At 39.8% G+C, this 19,341-nt stretch overlaps 1 protein-coding gene across 5 annotated transcripts in view; it reads right to left on the bottom strand.

Moving 5' to 3' along the window:
- Positions 1 to 19,341, bottom strand: part of GNE (glucosamine (UDP-N-acetyl)-2-epimerase/N-acetylmannosamine kinase) — a 44,945-nt gene that overhangs the window by 17,442 nt on the left and 8,162 nt on the right. The window contains exons 1-5 of one of the 5 annotated variants that reach the window (XM_014779618.2): positions 16,031 to 16,181; positions 10,441 to 10,646; positions 6,403 to 6,854; positions 2,670 to 2,822; positions 313 to 525 (exon numbers count right to left, since the gene is read on the bottom strand). In XM_014779618.2, the coding sequence (XP_014635104.1) occupies positions 313 to 525; positions 2,670 to 2,822; positions 6,403 to 6,854; positions 10,441 to 10,604 (982 nt within the window). In that variant the 5' untranslated portion in view covers positions 10,605 to 10,646; positions 16,031 to 16,181. Of the gene's footprint in view, positions 1 to 312; positions 526 to 2,669; positions 2,823 to 6,402; positions 6,855 to 10,440; positions 10,647 to 16,030; positions 16,182 to 19,341 lie in introns of those variants that run through there. The other 4 variants (XM_014779617.2, XM_087419499.1, XM_087419500.1 and 1 more) reach the window with 4 other exon arrangements.

Raw genomic sequence — 19,341 nt, 5'->3', positions numbered from 1 at the left:
GGTCATCTTACTGAGAACTGCTGCGCTCTAAAGTACTGACTAAAGGGACTCTACTGGGCCCAGAAAATGAAAGATAATTAACTAAGAAACTCTTAGCTCTAACTGATATTACTAAGACAATAAAAATGTAAGTAGAGCCCTAAAAACATCTGGTAATCACCATGTGCTATTTATAGATTTTACACTACAAGTGGTCATTAACCTCATTCACTCGTTCATAAAAACATGTGCCAGCACTGATACCTGCATACCTTGTAATAATTCATGTATGTATCAAGCCTACTCAGTTGAAATATAAGCAAGGGTAGATACCTGTTTCTCTTCCAATCTGACGTGTTCCTAGGTTGATCACGGGTGTTCCAAAAGCTCCCACCTCTCGTACTCCACAGCTGCTGTTCCCAATCATACAACCAGCATGGGCAACCAGCTGTATAAACTGGTCAAATGGGACGTGTTTAACTGCTCGAAAATTGGGATGATGCTCAATGCCCTTCTTCCGCATCACTCGAACCATCTCTTTGCTCCCTGTGAAAATGAAAAGAACCAATTGTTAAATGGTTTATGAGATAAAGAAACTATTTTCATTGGCAAGTATGGCCCCACTTGAAGAAATCTCCCTATAAAAATTCACACTGGTTATTAGGGAGATAGTAATTTTAATTACTGATCTTTTCATGAATGATGAATATCTAAAATGTCTGATCAGCTCTCTGCTTCAACTCATCTAGGAACTTTAAATAGCAGCAGTTGGGATCTTTCAAACAGCACCCAGCAAAGCAAATACTGTCTATTAATGCCCCAGTTAAAGCCTTTATTTTACACAACAAGTAAGAGGCTCAAGACAGGCCAACAGTCTATCTCTGAAGCTGGGAATTCCTAAATGGAAAGGTCTCGGGCTCCACACACCCAGCTGATCAGAGAGCATCTGCCTCAGCTATGCACACATTTACACCAACAGTAGTTCAACAGGATAGCACTCCCACTTCCATGGACTAGGCTCCAAGAAAATAAAGATAGATTCTGATACTGTGGCTCATATTTTATTTTAAATGCATGATTTTAAAAAATGTTACAGATGCATGAGGGGGAGGCAATATTTAACGCCTCTCTGCTTGCCTCTCTACTCACCCCTTTCTAGCTACCAATTACCAAGGGAGGCAAAGTTGGTAATCTGATTATTTAGAAGGCAGGACAGCGACCATACCATGAAGTTCACCAATGGGCAGGAGCCACTGATTTAACAGAAGCTGGGCATGCATGCGTTCTCTCTCTTTCTCTTTGTGGCATGGTAGGTGACAGACTCAAGGTTTAAGTCCTCACAGCCACTTCTCTTAGGCCACTTCTCTCAGGCCACTTCTCTCCTGCAGAGCATGCCGGTCATCACCTATAATTACTGTAGTACAGGGCACACCAGGTGCTGCTATTCCAGGATTCAGATTTGGGCTCAGCTGAAGGCTTCTCTTTGGCCTAGAGCCTAAACCACAGGCACTAATCCTGTCTTCCAGTGAACCCTACATAGGGAACTGGGCACTAAGCCAGATAATGAGAAAGTGATGCCTTGATTCTTATTTCCCTATTGTTCATTGTGTATATTTTATCAAAAACCCTGTGAGGAGGAGAGGCAAGTGGCAGACGTGATTCAGGCATTCCTAGGACCCTTTACTTTCATAGGGAAAAAATATCTCTAATTCTAAAGTGTGTACAATGAGGAAATAATATTATAAACAGAATATAAGTGACAATGAATATTGAACGAGAGATATATAATTACAAATATTTCTACAAAAATTTAAAGAATTAGAAAAGAATAAATATTAAGGTTTTTGAAATATGACACATTCCCCAGACAAAATCTGGGGTTCTTAATTTTTTTTTCAACTAACACCCTACTTTGTTTCCCCTAACCGAAAAGATTATTCAAGAGACACTAAGAGAAGGATTCTTTCAGAGTAAGATAGTGACATCTTGGCACAGCAGAGAAGGGGTCCTGCCTCCTTTATCAAAAATGCCTAAGAGCTCAGCAATAAGTGGTGTTGGCTAATAATAACCAGTATTTGCAAGTTCCTCAGTGTTAGGTCCTACTCTTTCATTTCTCACTTATACCTCATATCCCCATTAACCTGCCTAAGGTCTCACAGCACCAAAGCTGACAGTACCATCCACCAGTAGGTGATCAACCATGTCAGGCTTGAGGACCAACTGGCTGGGGAATCCAGATCTAAATTGCTTAAGTTCAAGATTATTTTAAGGTATCACAGATAAGCAAGAGAACACAAAATAACAAGAATGGCTATTATACTGCAGCCAGTGGGATCATTACTTTTCTACAGATACTCTTTCACCTTTTAAGGTTTATGTCTCTTGGCTATTGCATTTTCTCGTTGGTGGAAACTGAAGGGAAGAGACTAAACATTAAACTAAAGTGGAGATTAGAGACTACTTTTTTCAGTATTTATTTCTTTCTCATTAAGTTTCTACTAAACTTGACAACAATATCACAAAGTCTCTGATCTACTGCAAAAATGGTGATCCTTTGAAAATCGGAATAAATTTCAGAATAGAGTGGGCTTCAATGATGAGATGAACAAGATAGGAAGGGCAGTCAAAAGAAGAGATAATAGAAACATAAAACGGGACAGGCAGCTGGCATACTTTTCAAGTTCAATTACCTGCATCAATATTTGGAAACAGAACTAGGGTCCGCTTGTTAAATGAGATAAGTGCATCCAATGTTAATTCAAACATTTTTATGGAATGCTTAATGTCAGTGGTCACAGGGTGCTGTAGTGCAACAATGTAATCTTTACATTTTACATCATCACCTGTTTAAAGAAAATCAAACCACATTCCTTCATTAGTTAAGAATCGTAAAGGAGGAAGAAGCAAATTCTAAAAAGCAAGACCCCAAAGTCTGCGCTTTTAAAAATTCTAAAGAAAAAACAGTTTGTCACACTCTAAGCAGGGCATCCAAATTTGGATCAAACAATGAGAACTTATAGCAATAAGTCCAAAGATTAAGCAAACAACATTTTGCTAAGTGCTTGATACCACAAACAAAATATACAATTTTAAATAGCAGACACTAGAATTCATTGTTTTAAAATTCGAAATATTTCAAAGCATTAGAAAAACGTGAATCTTCCCAATCTCTAACTAGTGTTTCTAATGAATTATCGGAAATTTTAGTGAATAATAACGTTGCAGATCAGGGCATTAAGAGACTGAATGAGCATTCAATATACTTCATATAATGCATAGGAGCTTCCCCATACCATTGCCCACCAGATTCAACAAATGGCAAGTGTTTCTAATTCTATTCAAAGGAACTAGAAAGGTTTTACTCATCCCCAGGCAGGGATTCCAAGGATAGTTCCTCAGCAAAAATTTAAAGTGTAAAAGGTTCAAATGGACAGTGCTATGCCAAATAACACAAAACATTTATCAACAGACCTATATTATCCCATAACACTGAAAATGAGCTCCACTTGCTTATTTTTAATGAAAGAATATATTTCTTTGTGATATTAATTTTAATGATCAACTCTCATGAACTATATAAGTTCATCATTAATTTCCAAACTCAACCAGTAGCAGTTATTTTTTATGATTTAATGGTAACAGAGAATTTTTACTAAGAATCTTCAGTAGTATTTGATTTAAAAGACTACAGACTCCAAAATTTTATTTTAAATAATTATTAGTTCCATATTATGTTCTAAACTGAGAGTGGGGGTGATATAATTAATAAATTTTTGTACAAAGCAGGAAAAAGACCTAAAGGCCTAAAAGAATCCATCAGAAACAAAAGTCTAGAAAGATGAGATCAACATAAATTCAGATAATCTACCAGATATAGATCAGGGCCATTAGAAAGAAACTATTTCAAAGAGAATTAAAAACTTGGGGGGAGGAGTAGCAATAAAAGATATTTCTTCACTGTAAAGGATATGGAAATATTATGTCTATGTCACAATCTGACCACAGGTACAAGTTGGTCCCACTATAATGTGTGTTTCTACAATGTGAATTTAGCTCATCTGGGACTGGTAAATAGAGGAATGATGGCAGCCTTTAATGTAGTAGTTGAGTTATTCATACATGATTCCTCACTGCTGAATCCAAAGAACCTTACTGTAAATGTACACAACAAGCTGTGGAAAAACACAGTACTTGTCACAAGGCCCCTTCACCCCACATGCTCTCTCTTGGTTCAGTTTGTCCATGTACTCTGTCTTGAGAACACTTTTAGGGCAAGTCTCTCTGATCTTTGTGCTTTCTTTCTGGTGACAATTTTTCTTTGAGAGTGAGGATGTTATGGAGCTTCTGCAGTCCCACGCAGAGCATCATTCTATACAACTTATTGCTACAACTTATGGCTAAGGGCTAAGTGAAAGGTGAAAAGGAAGAAAAATTCCAGCAGTTTACCCCATGAGAGCTCTCCACTTCTCATTTATCTTCTATGTTAAGTGTGATTAAGAAACAATTGTAGTATATAGAAAATACCCATAGAATGCAGAATGCAGCAAGATTGCACTTTGTAACTTAAGCTTCTATATGGAGCCATTTAAGCAGCTTCTTTATAAAAGAACGATGGCAAAAGAGCAAAAACTAGATGGCTTTTTTTAAACCAGTAAAAAAGCAAAAGCACGACAATGAGCCTGAGCTACCCATCCCCCGCAAGGACACATTTTATGCAAGCCCGCACCTGCTTCTCAGTGTGCAACTCTGACAGCATCACTCTGCCTTTGTCTCCAGAACTCAGCGGCTTCGGCCCTTCCTCCCCACCCTTTCCATTAAGGTATCATCATTTTGTATTGTATTGTAAAGTTCTATATTTACCGTGGTATTTCTTTCATTATTAGGAATTTAACATGTCCTTTTAACTTTGCTAATATTTTTATTAGGACTGTTATTTATTAACGTTCTGATTATAACCTGCATGTTCTGAGTTGCCTACTCAACCTTATTCTTCCTATAAGCAGAGTGATACACCAGAAGTTGCAGGTCGAGAAGCAGTTATAGGCTTTGCACAAAATGTATCATTGCCAGGGTGGGAGGCTCCAATGCACTGTGTGGTGTTTTCTTTTTCACTGGTTTAAAAAAAAAAAACCTATTTTTTGCTATTTTTTCATCCTTCTTTTCATACAGAAACTGCTTAAATGGTTCCAATAGAACCTTAAGCCCTACAAGTACAATCTTGCTGCATTCTGCTTTATAAGGGTTATTTTCTATTCATCACAAGTTTTTCAGAAAAAGTTTTTCAGAATACAAAGACAGCTAACAGTATAATGAGAACAAAATGCAAGACTGTTTACTTAGAAACATATAAAAAAGAGAGACTGAAGAGGCAGAAGTTTGCTCCACCAGCATAATCTAGACAGGCTCCCTGGTAACTACAAATCTGTCCAAGGATAAGAAATATATAGAATGGATTAATTTACATAGTAGGAAAGCCTGCTGCCTTTCCTGTTCTAATGTGATCTGGATTAAAAATATACACAATCACTAAATCAATTTTCTATTCATTAATTTCATTATTCAATAGATCTACCTCTTAAAAAAGGAGAGTCTTACATACCTAAATAGATGATCAATCCTGATTTGTCCTCTAGATAGTACTTTCACTATAAATTAACCAATTGACATTCTGTTTATTAACCTATCTTCTTTGCCTCTGATTAGCAAAAGGTAATTTCCAGGAAGCTAGATCATTGATCAGTGAAGATTTCAGACCTTCAGGCTTACTTACAGTGATAATAAACTCTAATCGTACAACTATGACTTTTGCTTAATAATAATTGTAATCTCTTATATTAATAAGTACTTATGGCCTATTAACTGCTTTCAACATTTATTATCTCATCTGAGTATTCCAGCAATCCCATAAGACAAGCATTAAAATTAAAAATAATTTTTTTTCATTGTACTAAAAAACAAAATACAGGAAAACAAAAATAAAAACACCCATTATTCTACTAACCAGAAATAAATATTATAAATGACTTGGTGTACATACTTCCTAACCTTTCCACTATATTATAGTTTTTATAAAAATGGCATCATATTACCCACGTAATTTTATAGCTTGCTTTTTTTTCCTTTTTATTATATCAGGATCTGTACTTGTAACTAAATACCCATAACATTATATTTAATGGATTAAAAGCATTCCATTCTATAAATTATAGCATAGATTTTAAAAATTCAATTCATTAACCCTATTTTACAGAAAAGGTGAGTCTCAGAGAGGTGAAGTCATACCATCGGGCGAGATCTATGAACTAAAATCTTAGCCTTCTGATTGCTAATGGAATATTCTATCCACAATAGTTTCTGAAAGGACTGAAACATACCCAACACTGACAAAAACAACCATTAGACTGAATAAAGTCTGATACGTACCTAACCACATCCGAATGATGCTCATGTAGTCTTTGTTCTTGGCAGAGAGAAGTTTGTCATAGGAAGGGCAGCCTGCTAAAAGGATGCGATCGTGGTCCTCACACATGGATATCAAGTGTTGCTCTGCACTTCGGGTACAGCACACATGATAATGAGCCAGTTTTGTTATGGCATGTCTAATAGAGTCATCAATGGTCCCACTGACTTCCCCACCTTCAATGTGAAGGATTCGGATATTCATCAAGGCAGCAGAGGTAGCCAGAGCCAGGGCATCAAACCTGTCTCCATGAACAATCATGATATCAGGCTTCAGGCGATTAAGGACATCTGGTAGCTTCACTAGGGCCAGGCCTACTGACTCCACCATAGCTGCCTCATCTTCCCCTCTAACGATCGTGTGTAGCCTGGTGTTAATGTCAAAATCATCTTGTTCAATCATGCGATATGTGTTTCTAAAGCAGGAGAGAAACAAAGATGTGAGAGCATGTTCTTAAACATACAGCCATAAAAACATATGAGAAAAGTAATTTAACATCAACCCTAAAAGGAAAAGTATTTTATAAAATTTACTTTTTAAAATAAAGTATAACTTACAGAAAAAAGTTAAAAGCACAGACCATAAATGTACAGATCGCTTAACTAATTATTCTACCTGAATACCCCAGATCAAGATATAACACATCCAGCACCTTGGAAGTCTCACTTGTGCCCTGTCCTGGTCAATATCAATACCTGGAGGGAGAAACATCTGACGGAGAACGTTTTTTATTAAGAAAAAAAGAGACCAAACTTTTAACAATGGTTACTTTTTCTTTTATAAGTTTTTAAAAAGATGGGGGGCTGACCCCGTGGCGTAGCTGGCGGCCCGGGTTCGGATCCTGGATGTGCACGAATGCACCACTTGTCAGGCCATGCTGTGGCGGCGTCCCATATAAAGTGGAGGAAGATGGGCACAGATGTTAGCTCAGGGCTAGTCTTCCTCAGCAAAAAGAGGAGGATTGGCATGGATGTTAGCTCAGGGCTGATCTTCCTCAAAAAAAAAAGGGGGGGGGTAGCTAAAGACCTTAACAAACACCTCACCAAAGATGATACAAAGATGGCAAATAAACACATGAAAAGATGCTCCACATCGTATGTCATCAGGGAAATGCAACTTAAAACAAAAATGAGATACCACTACACATCTATTAGAATGGCCAAAATCCAGAGCACTGACAACACCAAATGCTGGAGAGGATGTAGAACAACAGGAGCTCTCATTCACTGCTGGTAGGAAAGCAAAATGGTGCAGCCGCTTTGGAAGACAGCTTGGCGGTTTCTTACAAAACTACACATACTCTTACCATACAATCTAGCAATCGTGCTCCTTGGTATTTACCCAGAGGAGCTTGTGTCCACACACAAATCTGCGAAACGGATATTTATAGCAGCTTTACTCATAATTGCCAAAACTTGGAAGCAACCAAGATGTCCTTCAGCAGGTAAATGGATAAATAAACTGTAGTACATCCAGACTATGGAATATTATTCAGGGCTAAAAAGAAAGGACTATCAAGACATGAAGGAGATGTAAATGCATATTACTAAGTGAAAGAAGTCAATCTGAAGAGGCTGTATACTGTACGATTCCAACTCTATGACATTCTGGAAAAGGCAAATCTATGGAGATGGTAAAAAGATCAGTGGTTGCCAGGGATTAGGGGTAGGGAGAGATGAATAGGTAGAGTAGAATTTTAGGGTAGTGAAACAACTTTGTATGAAACTCTAATGGTGGAAACATGTCATTTATACATTTGTCCAAACTTTTAGAATTTACACCACCAACTTGAACCCTAATGTGAACTATGGACTTTGGATGATAATGAAGTGTCAATATAGGTTCATCAATTGTAACAAATGAACCACTCTGGTGGGGGATGTTGGTAATGGGGGGAGGCTATGCATGTGTGAAGACAGGGAGGTATATGGGAAACCTTTGTACCTTCTGCTCAGTTTTGCTGTAGACTCAAAACCGCTCTAAAATGTTTTAATATTTTGTATCACCAACTCATATATGAAATAATGAACAAATGAATTTCTAAGTAGTCTGTTGTTACTTGATTTGCTTTTTTGCCAATTCTTAAGAGTGTAAAAATGCTGCTTTTTAAAAAAATATCTAAGTAGTTGAAATAGAAGATAGCTGATTTTTTTCTGCTGTTTTAATATCTTTTTAAAATAGATAATACATTCACGTGGTTTAAAATTCAAGACACAAAAGATTCTACAGTGAAAAGGCTACCTTCTCACTTTTGTTTCCCAGTCATCCAGTTCCCCTCCCCCAAAGCAACCAATTTCTTATATTAGAATGTACTTTAAACATACATTTCCATTAAGTCCTAGTCAAATTTCCTATTTAACAGTCTCACCAGACAAATACTACCTTTCCACGCTTAATTGCTGCAGTAGGCAGATAAGACACCAACCGCGATTCCCAGGAGAGCCTCTCTCCCACTAGTCTTCCTGTCCGACTTTTCTCACAGAAGTGAAAGAACCCACTTAGGCTTTCATCTCAGGCTCTAGCTAAAATTTCTCTTCTACTTTGTCCTATCTTTGTCCTATGTATGTAAGGAAACGCAGTGGATTTTCTTAGATAGCCAGAAATCATGTCATATTTTTAAAATCTCTGTATTTTTTGAGCTATCCATAAGTTTCTTCTCTACTCTTTAAATATTTTCTTAGAGCAAATTGGTTTTTGGAGGCAGGTGTTGTTTGTTTTTGCTGTTGTTATTGTCTTGTTTTTAAAGAACAGTCTGAAAAAGACAATTTTACTTTAAGACAAGCTTCTTTCACATATAGTCATGTGACGCATAATGACATTTTGGTCAACAACAGACTGCATATAGGACGGTGGTCCCATAAGATTAGAACCATATAGCCTAAGTGTGTACTAGGCTGTACCATCTAGGTTTGTGTAAGTGCACTCTATGTTTGCACAACGACGAAATCGTCTAACAAGCATTTCTCAGAACATATCCCTATCGTTAACCGACGCATGACTGTATAATACTGTATTTTTGACCATCTGTGGAGGCTGCACTAACATTTTCATGCCACAAGGGTGCACTAAATGACCTTTTATTACATACAACAAAATGCGTGTTCATCTTTGGTTTATACATTCTGCTCCCTCAAAGACTTCCCAACTTTCATTTTTCAAATTTAGATTGTGATCATTAACGAACCTAATGTCACCAAAATAATAAATACCAATGGTAATGGTAATATAACATTCTACTTTACCTTGTAGATCAATTAGATTTTTAAAATCTTGTTCTACATCTACTACTTTATTTTTTTTCTTTTTCTTTTTTTTTTTTGTGAGGAAGACCAGCCCTGAGCTAACATCTGATGCCAACCCTTCTCTTTTTTGCTGAGGAAGATTGGTCCTGGGCTAACATCCGTGCCCATCTTCCTCTACTTTATATGGGACTTCGCCACAGCATGGCCTGACAAGCAGTGCGTCGGTGCCCGCCCAGGATCTGAACCTGCGAACCCTGGGCGGCCAAAGCGGAGCACATGCACTTAACTGCTGCATCACCGGGCCGGCCCCCATATCTACTACTTTATATGCTGTTGATCTCTATACCAGTTTTAATGTAGAATTACCATTAGAACTCACAAAACAGATTACATGGAATCACATTATTATAGTCACACAATATATATTTAATTTCTCCTGAATGTAATAACAAATAACAAAAAATAATAAAAATATCTATAGCTATCATTTATCAAGCATCTATTAAGCAGCATCAGTGTGATGGATACTTTATACCCCTATCTCCATTCTTCACAATAACCTACAACATAGGTTTTCACTCCATTTTACAATTGAGGAACCTGAGGCTCAGAGATGCTAAGCAACCTCTCCAAGGCCCCACAAAAACGAAGTGGTAGAACTGGGATTTGAAGCTAGTTCCGCATGGCTCCAAGATCCAAGCTCTCTCCAGGACACCACGTTGCAATGAAGAGTTTCACAAGAAAATGCTTTCGTCTTACCCATAGTCGTCTATCAGGTGAGAGCCAAGTACCACCACATCAAGTTCAAAGAACTCAGGTTCTGTTTTAATGCCAAACATGATCGGGGCAAGTTTAGAATAATCAGCACGATTGCAAGTAGCAACGCAAACCCGAAGCTTTCGGTTCTTCCCATTCTTCTCCATAACTTGTTTTTCTCGTTTTAAGAGATTCTTAAAATAGAGTTCCTAGAGTTGCAAAAATAAAAATTATTTATAATCAGAACGATAGGTCCTAAATATAAACATAAATTTTGCAGTTCTAAGTCCTTAACTACCATTTAGTACAGTGATTCTTAACTTTTTTTCCCACTAACACGCCTGTGTGACACATCCACTGGGATGTCCAGAGCTATGAAATTCCATCAGACCACCTATAACTGCACTCCTTTCTCTCATACTTAAGAAAACACACTGGAATGCAATTAAGAAAGAGTAACATAAATCTACTCTCATTTAAAAGGCAAGCAAACATCAATCCTTTATCATTAAAAATTACTTGCCATACCTCACAAGTGATCCCAACATACCAGACTATGGCAAACTTGGAGAACTGATCTAGTTCAACTGTCTAACTTACAGAAAGGGAAACACAAGTCTTGAGAGAGGAAACTACTTCCCCAAGATTCAAGATCACATCTTATAAGGGATGAAATCTATCCACCCTCACGTATATACCCCCTATATAAAAAGGACTGTGATTAATGTTGAGGAAGAGAAAGATGAGTAAGATTAAAGAACAAAAAACCTACCTTCAAGGCCTCATTAGCACCTACAGCCAGTGCCCACAAACTCCACATGCCTACCAGCTATCTCCTGCCCCATACACATCTTACAGTCAGTGTTTTAAACTAAACTTATTTTCTTTTCCAAACCTCTTCCTCCTTCCTTGTTCTCTTACTCAGTTATGAACTTCCATTCATCCACAAGCCTTGACATCCTGGTCTTCTCTATTCCCACCCTGTACCTCCTAAGCCCTACCAATTCCACCTCCTGAATATCTTTCAAATCTGTCTCCTCCTCTTCATCCCCACCAGGACATCCCCTAGTCCAAGTCCTCCTTTTAGGTTTGAACTATTGTAACAGCTGTCGAAGTGGTTTGCCTGGCTCTAGTCTTGCCCTGCCTCCCACAAACTTTCAGAGTGATCTTTCCAGAGTTCATAAATCTGATTATTACGCTAGACAGGATACATCACCTAAGGATAAAGTCCAAATTGCTGATCTAGACCTAGCCCATCCTTCCAATCACTTCTCCCCTACCTACATTTACCCTTACTTTGTACCAAAGCCATATCGAAGTGCAGTTCAACCAGTGGGTCTCCTTATCTCTATGCCTTTTAGACGCAAGTACCTCTACCTAAAACTTAAGTTCCCTCTTGCCTGGACTCCTCCTAGTCCTTCAAAACTCAGTCTAAGTGTCACCTCTTCTGGAAAGCCTTTACCTAAACTTCAGTTTCTCCTCACCCCACCCCTTTGAATGCTGCCTCCCTCTGAGCACTATGGCCCTACCACACACATATATGCTATTGCTCAACTCCTCTGCCCACCCTCCCCAGCCCCCTGCCATCTATACCCTCCATTCAAAGAGTAAAAATCAGGGGCAAGGGATAAAAGAGATGTTTTATGAAGCATTTTCAACTTCTCTCTATCAACATAAAATTCCACTTCACGGACTGATCTCGATGCCTGTTTCAGGGAGTATATCAATATTTAGAACTGGCAATCAGGAATACAGAGAAGTTTGAGTAAGGATGCCAGTAAAAGGCGAGCTGCCCTGTAGATCAGGGTAAACACTGAAATTTCACTGGAAATCCCATCAGTAGCCCTCTGCTATTGGTACCTCATCTCTCGTAGGCTAGAACTTCTGTGAGCATACAAATTGGCCCATCATTAGGCCCATTCTGAACTTAATGATCTCCTGTAAAAGCTAATTCCATCCAATGGAAAGCATTCATAAAATAATGAAATGAGCATTGTGTCAAGAGAGTTGTATCCATAAGATCTAAGCACTACCTAAACATTAAAGAGACAAAAACATTTTTTTAAATGGTTGTCTTAAGTGTTCTTGAACATAATCCTTCTTCCACTGATCATTAAATTTGAGCTGAATAAATTGTTGGTGATATTTAATTTGCTGGGTGAGGCAAAGCAAATCATTCATGGTTGGTCACTTTGTATTTATTTTATTTTATTTTATTATTTTTTTTTTTTAAAGATTTTATTTATTTTATTTTTTTTCCCCCCAAAGCCCCAGTGGGTAGTTGTATGTCGTAGCTGCACATCCTTCTAGTTGCTGCATGTGGGACTCGGCCCCAGGATGAACGGAGAAGTGGTGCCTCGATGCGCACCTGGGATCCGAACCCGGGCCACCAGCATCGCAGCGCGCGCACTTAACCACCAAGCCACAGGGCCGGCCCACTTTGTATTTATTTTAAAAGAACAGTAAACTTTCCATTTGGCAATACTGAAATGCTTAGTATTTACCAGGTAACTCAAAGGTTATTCTACCAAAACTGAGAGTAAGCTAGCCATATAAATAAATGAAAAATACAATAATGTTACTAAGGCGAAAGCTTTTTTAAGGAAAGAAGTTAAATCTTAAAAAAAGAAAATAGTGGTAAAATGCCTTTTTAAGGGGAGAATTATTTTTTTTAAATAATTTTAATTTACTTATTTTTTGATTAAGTAGTATATTCACATGGTTTAAAATTGAGATGTCATAAAAGGCTATATGGCAAAAAGTTTTCTTATCTGTGTTCCCGAGCCATATAGTTCTTCTCCCTGGAAGCTAAGAGTTACTAGTTTCTTATCTACCTGTCTATAGATAAACTACGCATATATAAATAAATACATATATATTTACTTATAAATACATATAGTGTATATTATGCAATTGGTAACATTCTACAAACTGTGTTGTGCATACCTTGCTTTTTAAATGCTTTTAATTATGTTTCTGAATTAAATGGTAAAATAGGAAAGTTTAAAGGTATTGGAAGTATCAAACCTAAAACTGACAAATTTTGAAAACAGCTGGCCATCAACTTTTCAAATATATGAAGGGTTATGAGAGCCATGAAAGTAAAAATAATCATCTACTCTGTGCAGAACATTGTAAAGAAAACTGAGAGAGTCGTGGAGCTGAGAAAAACCTGGTCTCCCATTTTTAGAAACTTACAATCTAGTCCAGGCCACATAATAGATCTTAAGCAGTTCACTCTCCCAAATAGAAGCACCAGAAACAAAATTAATAAATTTTCTTCTCCGACCAGTATACATTATTATTTGTTCTGGATAAGATGTCATGCCCAAAGATACATTTTTATACTGAGAACTGTGACCAGAGTCTCCATGACCAGTACGGAATGAATAAATGTGACAAAATGGATTTAAACTATAATACGAGAATATAAGTTGCATAAAGTGCAATGTAAAGCAAACAAGATAACACTAGTTTCTTTACACAGTGGAATCCCAAACAGCAATTAAAATGAATGGACTATGTCTACATTTGTCTATATAGATAAATCTCAAAAACAGAAAATTAGAGGAAAACAGGAAATTCTAAACAGTTAGATACAATAGGGTACCATTTTTTATGGGGTTTTTATTTATTTATTTTTTTATTTATTTATTTTTTTTGGTGAGGAAGATTGGCCCTGAGCTAACATCTGTTGCCAATCTTCCTCTTTTTGCTGAGGAAGATTGTCCCTGAGCTAACATCCATGCCCATCTTCCTCTATTTTGTATGTGGGATGCCGCCACAGCATGGCTTGATGAGCAGTGTGTTGGCCCACCCCCGGGGATCCGAACCCACGAACCCTGTGCCCCCAAAGCAGAGCATGCAAACTTAACAATTATGCCACCAGGCCAGCCCCTATAAGTTTTTAAAAATATGTGTGTTGTTTATTGATCCATAATAAAATTACACACCAACTCAGGAAAGTAGTTACCTCTGGAAAGGGAGGGAAGGAAAAGGAAAATGGGGCTGATAGCACTTTAGCTATCTATAGAAACATTTATTTTTTTAAATTATAAGCAGAGGCCTGAAACAAACATGGTGACATGTTAATGTGTGTTAAATCTTGGTGATTGGTAGATGGTGTCATATTGTCTTCTTTTTCAGCATATTCGAAATATTTCACTATTAAAAACAAAAAGTCTTTTAAATAGACACTGTGAAGTAGGTGTGTTGTCCATAGTCCCCTCAAGTCTAGAGCTCAGAGAGTCAGAAGGGACTAGATATTTGTACCCATTTCACTCATCAATTCCATGATTGTAACCAGAGCCACTAAAAGATAGATAGATAGACAGATAGATAGATAGATAGATACCAGAAAAGTATGCCTTCATCTTGAACCCACTGGCAATCTGTGAGAAACCCAATTCTTGAAGACTACTTCCTGTATTCTCTCAAGACTGACTATTCTAAATACTGACAAAAGGTGATCAACCCTTTCCAGGAAAATAATGTCCCACTCAACTGTGGAAAAAGACAGATGAACACTTGGCCCAAGCAGTCACTGAGCAGAGGAAACAATGACAGTAAACATCTGCTAAGCACTTCTGAGGGCCAAGCACCATGGTAGCAGGTTTACAAGCATTAACTGTTCATCCTCACAGCCCTCTTAATAGTCCCATTTTACAGACGGGGACACCGGGGTACAGAGAAAATAATTTACTTGCCCCAAATCACAGTTAACAATTGCCAGAACCGAAAATCAAAGCCAGCACTCAGAATCCCGCCACATGCAGCGTTTGCCTAGTGTCTGTCTGTTAACATGCCCAAGTGAGAACGCTGCTTGCGCCAGGTCCCCCCGGGCCCCATGAGCGTGAAGAGAACACGACGTAGCACTCTTCCCCGGGCGGAGGGGACGAGACTCGCAGAGATACGCAGGGCTACATAAAAGTGGCCTAAAATTCAGAACCCTATTCCTGAGCTATAATTCGGTTTGGCTTCTTCCAGGGTTTCTACAGTTGGGTTAACCAGTTATCTATTCCGCCAAACCGTACCCCACTATCAGAGGATCAAAAAACACTTTTTCGTGCTCTAACAATTTCACAAGTGTGCTCAAGCTTGGAGGAAAAAATAAACGCGTATCAAACTTCCAAGGAAGCCCAGACAGAATGTGGTCCCGATCGGGCGCAGACCTTCAAGTCCATCTTTTAGTTGAACCCTTTCCACCCCAGGGCAACCTGTCAACCAGGCAGCTCCGCCCCCTCGCACACCGCCGGGACAGCACACTCCCGGTCTTTCCGGACGGCCCGTCCCGTGACCGCACCGCACCGTCTCTGGGGCCGGGGTCAAGCCGGGCCTCCCTCCCACGCCCCCGCCCCAACTCCCCGGGTACCCGCCCGGGACGCGCCCTGAACCTGTCTGCTCCACGGGCCCCAAGGCGGCGCCGGTGACTGCACTAGAGAGGGGCCCTGGCGCCTGGGTCCGCCGGAGACGGGGCAGGCCAGGGCGGGGCGCGCCCGGGGGCGCGGCGCGGTGCGAAGCCGCGGGCCGGGAGCAGGAGGCCCGGGGGCCGGGAGGATGCTCGCCCAGGGCCCGGGGGACGCGCGGCTCTCACCAGACGCCGGTCCGACGCCCCCTCCACGCCTCGCAGGCGGGAGCCGAAGGCAGCGCAGACGGCAGGCCGGGCGCAAGACCACCCCTCAGCTTCCGGACCCGGCCACGCGACTCGATGACTCGTCGCTCGACCCCGGCCCCGCGCGCCCCTGCACACCCCCGAGCACCGAATCGGCGAGCGCGCTCACGTCGCCTGAGAGCAAGTCCTGATTGGCTGTGCCCGGCCGCGCCCCGCCCCCTTCCCGAAAGGTTTCAGAGGACGCCTTCCGTTGTCGTGGCGTCGGCGCTCCCCCCAGCTCCTGTCCCCGCCCCGAAACGTTCTCCTCCTCGGGCCACACGTACAAGACCGCTGGGAAACGCCAGTCGTCTCATGGGGTAGTGGTTTTGGCCTTGCACCCAAGGTGGAATATCTTACGCCTTCCATTCCTGCCTTCCATTCCTCGGTCATTTCCTGGGCCTTGACCAAACAACACTGTCATGTGGCCTGTCTACCCCAGTGCCGGCTACTGAATTAAGCCTCGCCCCTCCAGGACCGTGCCTGCTAGAAGGCTCTGACGGAGTGTTGACGATGACCAAGGCAAGGCCGATGCCGGCTGATCATTTAAGGAGTTCAGCCTGGGCCTCCCTGCAGGGGCCCCCAGCCAGTCCTGGCCCGGGGACATCGGAGCAGAACGTGGTGGCAGCGGCAGAAAAAGTGGCGGGAAAGGGCTGACACAGCTCCTGATAAAGACTTTAATATTAGATTTCAAACTCCTGAGTCACCATTGACAAGAAACTTGGAACGAGTTGGTGGTGCAAAATATTAAAACATTTTTTACAACCATTAGATAATTTACCACAGGTGAAACTATTTAAACAGTGTAACAACTCATTGATGAGTTCTTGCCATAAAGTGAATTTCAAATCCAACCAAACTTTTACATTTGATGTATTTCAATTAATAATGAAGCTCTAATTTGCAGAATAACTCACGAACTGTTAGTTCCCCTGCAGCTAGCTTGGAGCCACTAAAGGGTCACATCAGCCACACAAGGACAGACATTAATGGGTTTTGTGCAAGGAAGTGCCATCAGATTTGTAAATATATCACTTTGGAGAACGGATTGGGTGGGAGTCAAGAATGGTGGCAGTGAAAAAAAAGTCTCTGGAGGGATACCTAAAAAAGTGGTACGGCTGATTGCATCTGTGGGGGCTGGGAGGTGACAGATTTTTCACTAAATACCTATTTATAATACCTTTTGTATTTTGTAGTATATACACATATTCTGTATTAAAGAGAACAAGATGAAATTAATTGTAAAAAAAAATGGTGGCAGTGAAACTCAATTGAAGTGGATGGATGTGAGATTTAGTTTGAAAGTAGAATTGAAGAAACTTAAAATTATAGATTAGGTATTAGGGGATGACAGAGAAAAGGAAGGAAGCAAGGATGACTTCCAGGTATCTGGCGAGAGTAATTGGGTGATTGGTGCTATTTACAAAGATGAGAAAAGCTGGGGGGGTGACCAGGGTTGGGGAGTGAAGAGTAAAGTTTTAAAATGGGCTATCTGAGATGCCTATGAGATAGCCACACGGAAGCTGTTAAACAGGCAGTATGGTATATGAATCTGGACAGAGTCACCAGACTATAGATAGTGTATTAGTTTCTTATTGCTGCTGTAACAAATTACCTCAAACTTAATGGCGTAAAACAGCATAAATGTATTATCTTACAGTTCTGGAGGTTAGGAGTCTGAAATGGGTTTCACAGGGCCAAAATCAAAGTAGGTGTGTAGGTATCATCACAAGAAAAAAAATATGTAACTGTGTGGTAATGGATGTTAACTGCACTTACTGTGGTGATCATTTCACTATATATATATATCTCAAATCATTATGTTGTACACCTGAATCTAATATAATGTTATATGTCAAATATATCTCAATTTGAAAAGATATCAGTAGGTCTCCCTTCCTTAGCCTGCAAGGGAGAATTGGTTTCCTTACCTTTTCCAGCTTCTTCTGGAGGCTGCCCACATTCCTTGGCTGTGGCCTCTCTGACCGCTGCTTCCCTTGTCATATCTCCTTCTCTGACATCCTGCCTCCCTCTTTCACTTAAAAAGACCCTTATGATTACACTGGGTCCACTCAGTCTAGGATAATCTTCTCATCTCAAAATCCTTAATTTAATCACATTCGCAAAGCCCCTTTTGCTATGTAAGGAAACATATTCACAAGTTCTGGAGATTAGGACATGGATATCTCTGGGGAGCTATTATTTTGCCTACCACAAACGGTATTGAAAGTCCCGGGAGATGTTCAAGATGGGCATATTCCTTTTCAAGTTACATGCCATACCACCAAATATCCAGAATAAAACATTAATTTTTTTCTCTTGAAAGTTATGAAAAATTAATTTCAAAAACAGTGTTAGGGGCTGGCCCGATGGCATAGCGGTTAAGTGCACGCACTCCGCTTCAGCGACCCGGGGTTCACAGGTTTAAATCCCGGGTGCGCACTGATGCACCACTTGTCAAGCCATGCTGTGGCGGCGTCCCATATCAAGTAGAAGATGGACACAGATGTTAGCTCAGGGCCGATCTTCCTCAGCAAAAAGAGGAGGATTGGCATCGGATGTTAGCTCAGGGCTAATGTTCCTCACGCACACACAAAAAAAACAGTGTTAATGCTCAGTTTCTTATCTGGGTGCTTATTACATTGATGTACTTAGTTTGTAAAACTTCGAATTGTACACTTAAGATATGTGCACTATTTTGTATGTGTAAGTACAACATGTTTTTAAAATACCTAATGCTTAACATTATAGCTAGGAAAAAATGTAACTAGAAATATTAATACTTTAAATAATAGGTAATACCATTTTGAGAATCTGTGCACTTATGAAGCCACTTGTAAATTCTGTGTGTGTTTGACCAATATTGAGAATTTTATATTTCCACACATAGTCTAGTAGTTCTGTGTTCACAGAATCACTTAACCTTAAATGAAATACCTTCTTTTTAGAATTTTCCCCCATGTTCTCTTGAGATGAAGGTACAGCAAGAAGCCGTGGGAGGCATTTTCTCTTGGCTTTTGGGGATCACTCTTCTATGGGTAAATAATATTACATTTCTGGATCTCTGTTACTTTGCTATTTAACAATGTGAATTAACACATCAAAAATCTTCCCAAGTCATTAAGTTTTGTCTGTTTGATTTGGTTTCCTTTGGCTTTAATCTGAGGGCTCTACAAACTGCACAAAGTACTTACGCCTTTGTAGTATAATGAATCAGATTTTCCTATAGATTACTCCATAAGCAGAATTATAACTTC

The sequence above is a fragment of the Ceratotherium simum genome, chromosome 29 (genome assembly GCF_057802395.1).
Source record: "Ceratotherium simum simum isolate JZ-2026a chromosome 29, ASM5780239v1, whole genome shotgun sequence".
Lineage (NCBI taxonomy): Eukaryota > Metazoa > Chordata > Mammalia > Perissodactyla > Rhinocerotidae > Ceratotherium > Ceratotherium simum.
Note: the sequence above shows the minus strand (reverse complement) of the source record. Positions and strands in the feature narration are given on the sequence as shown.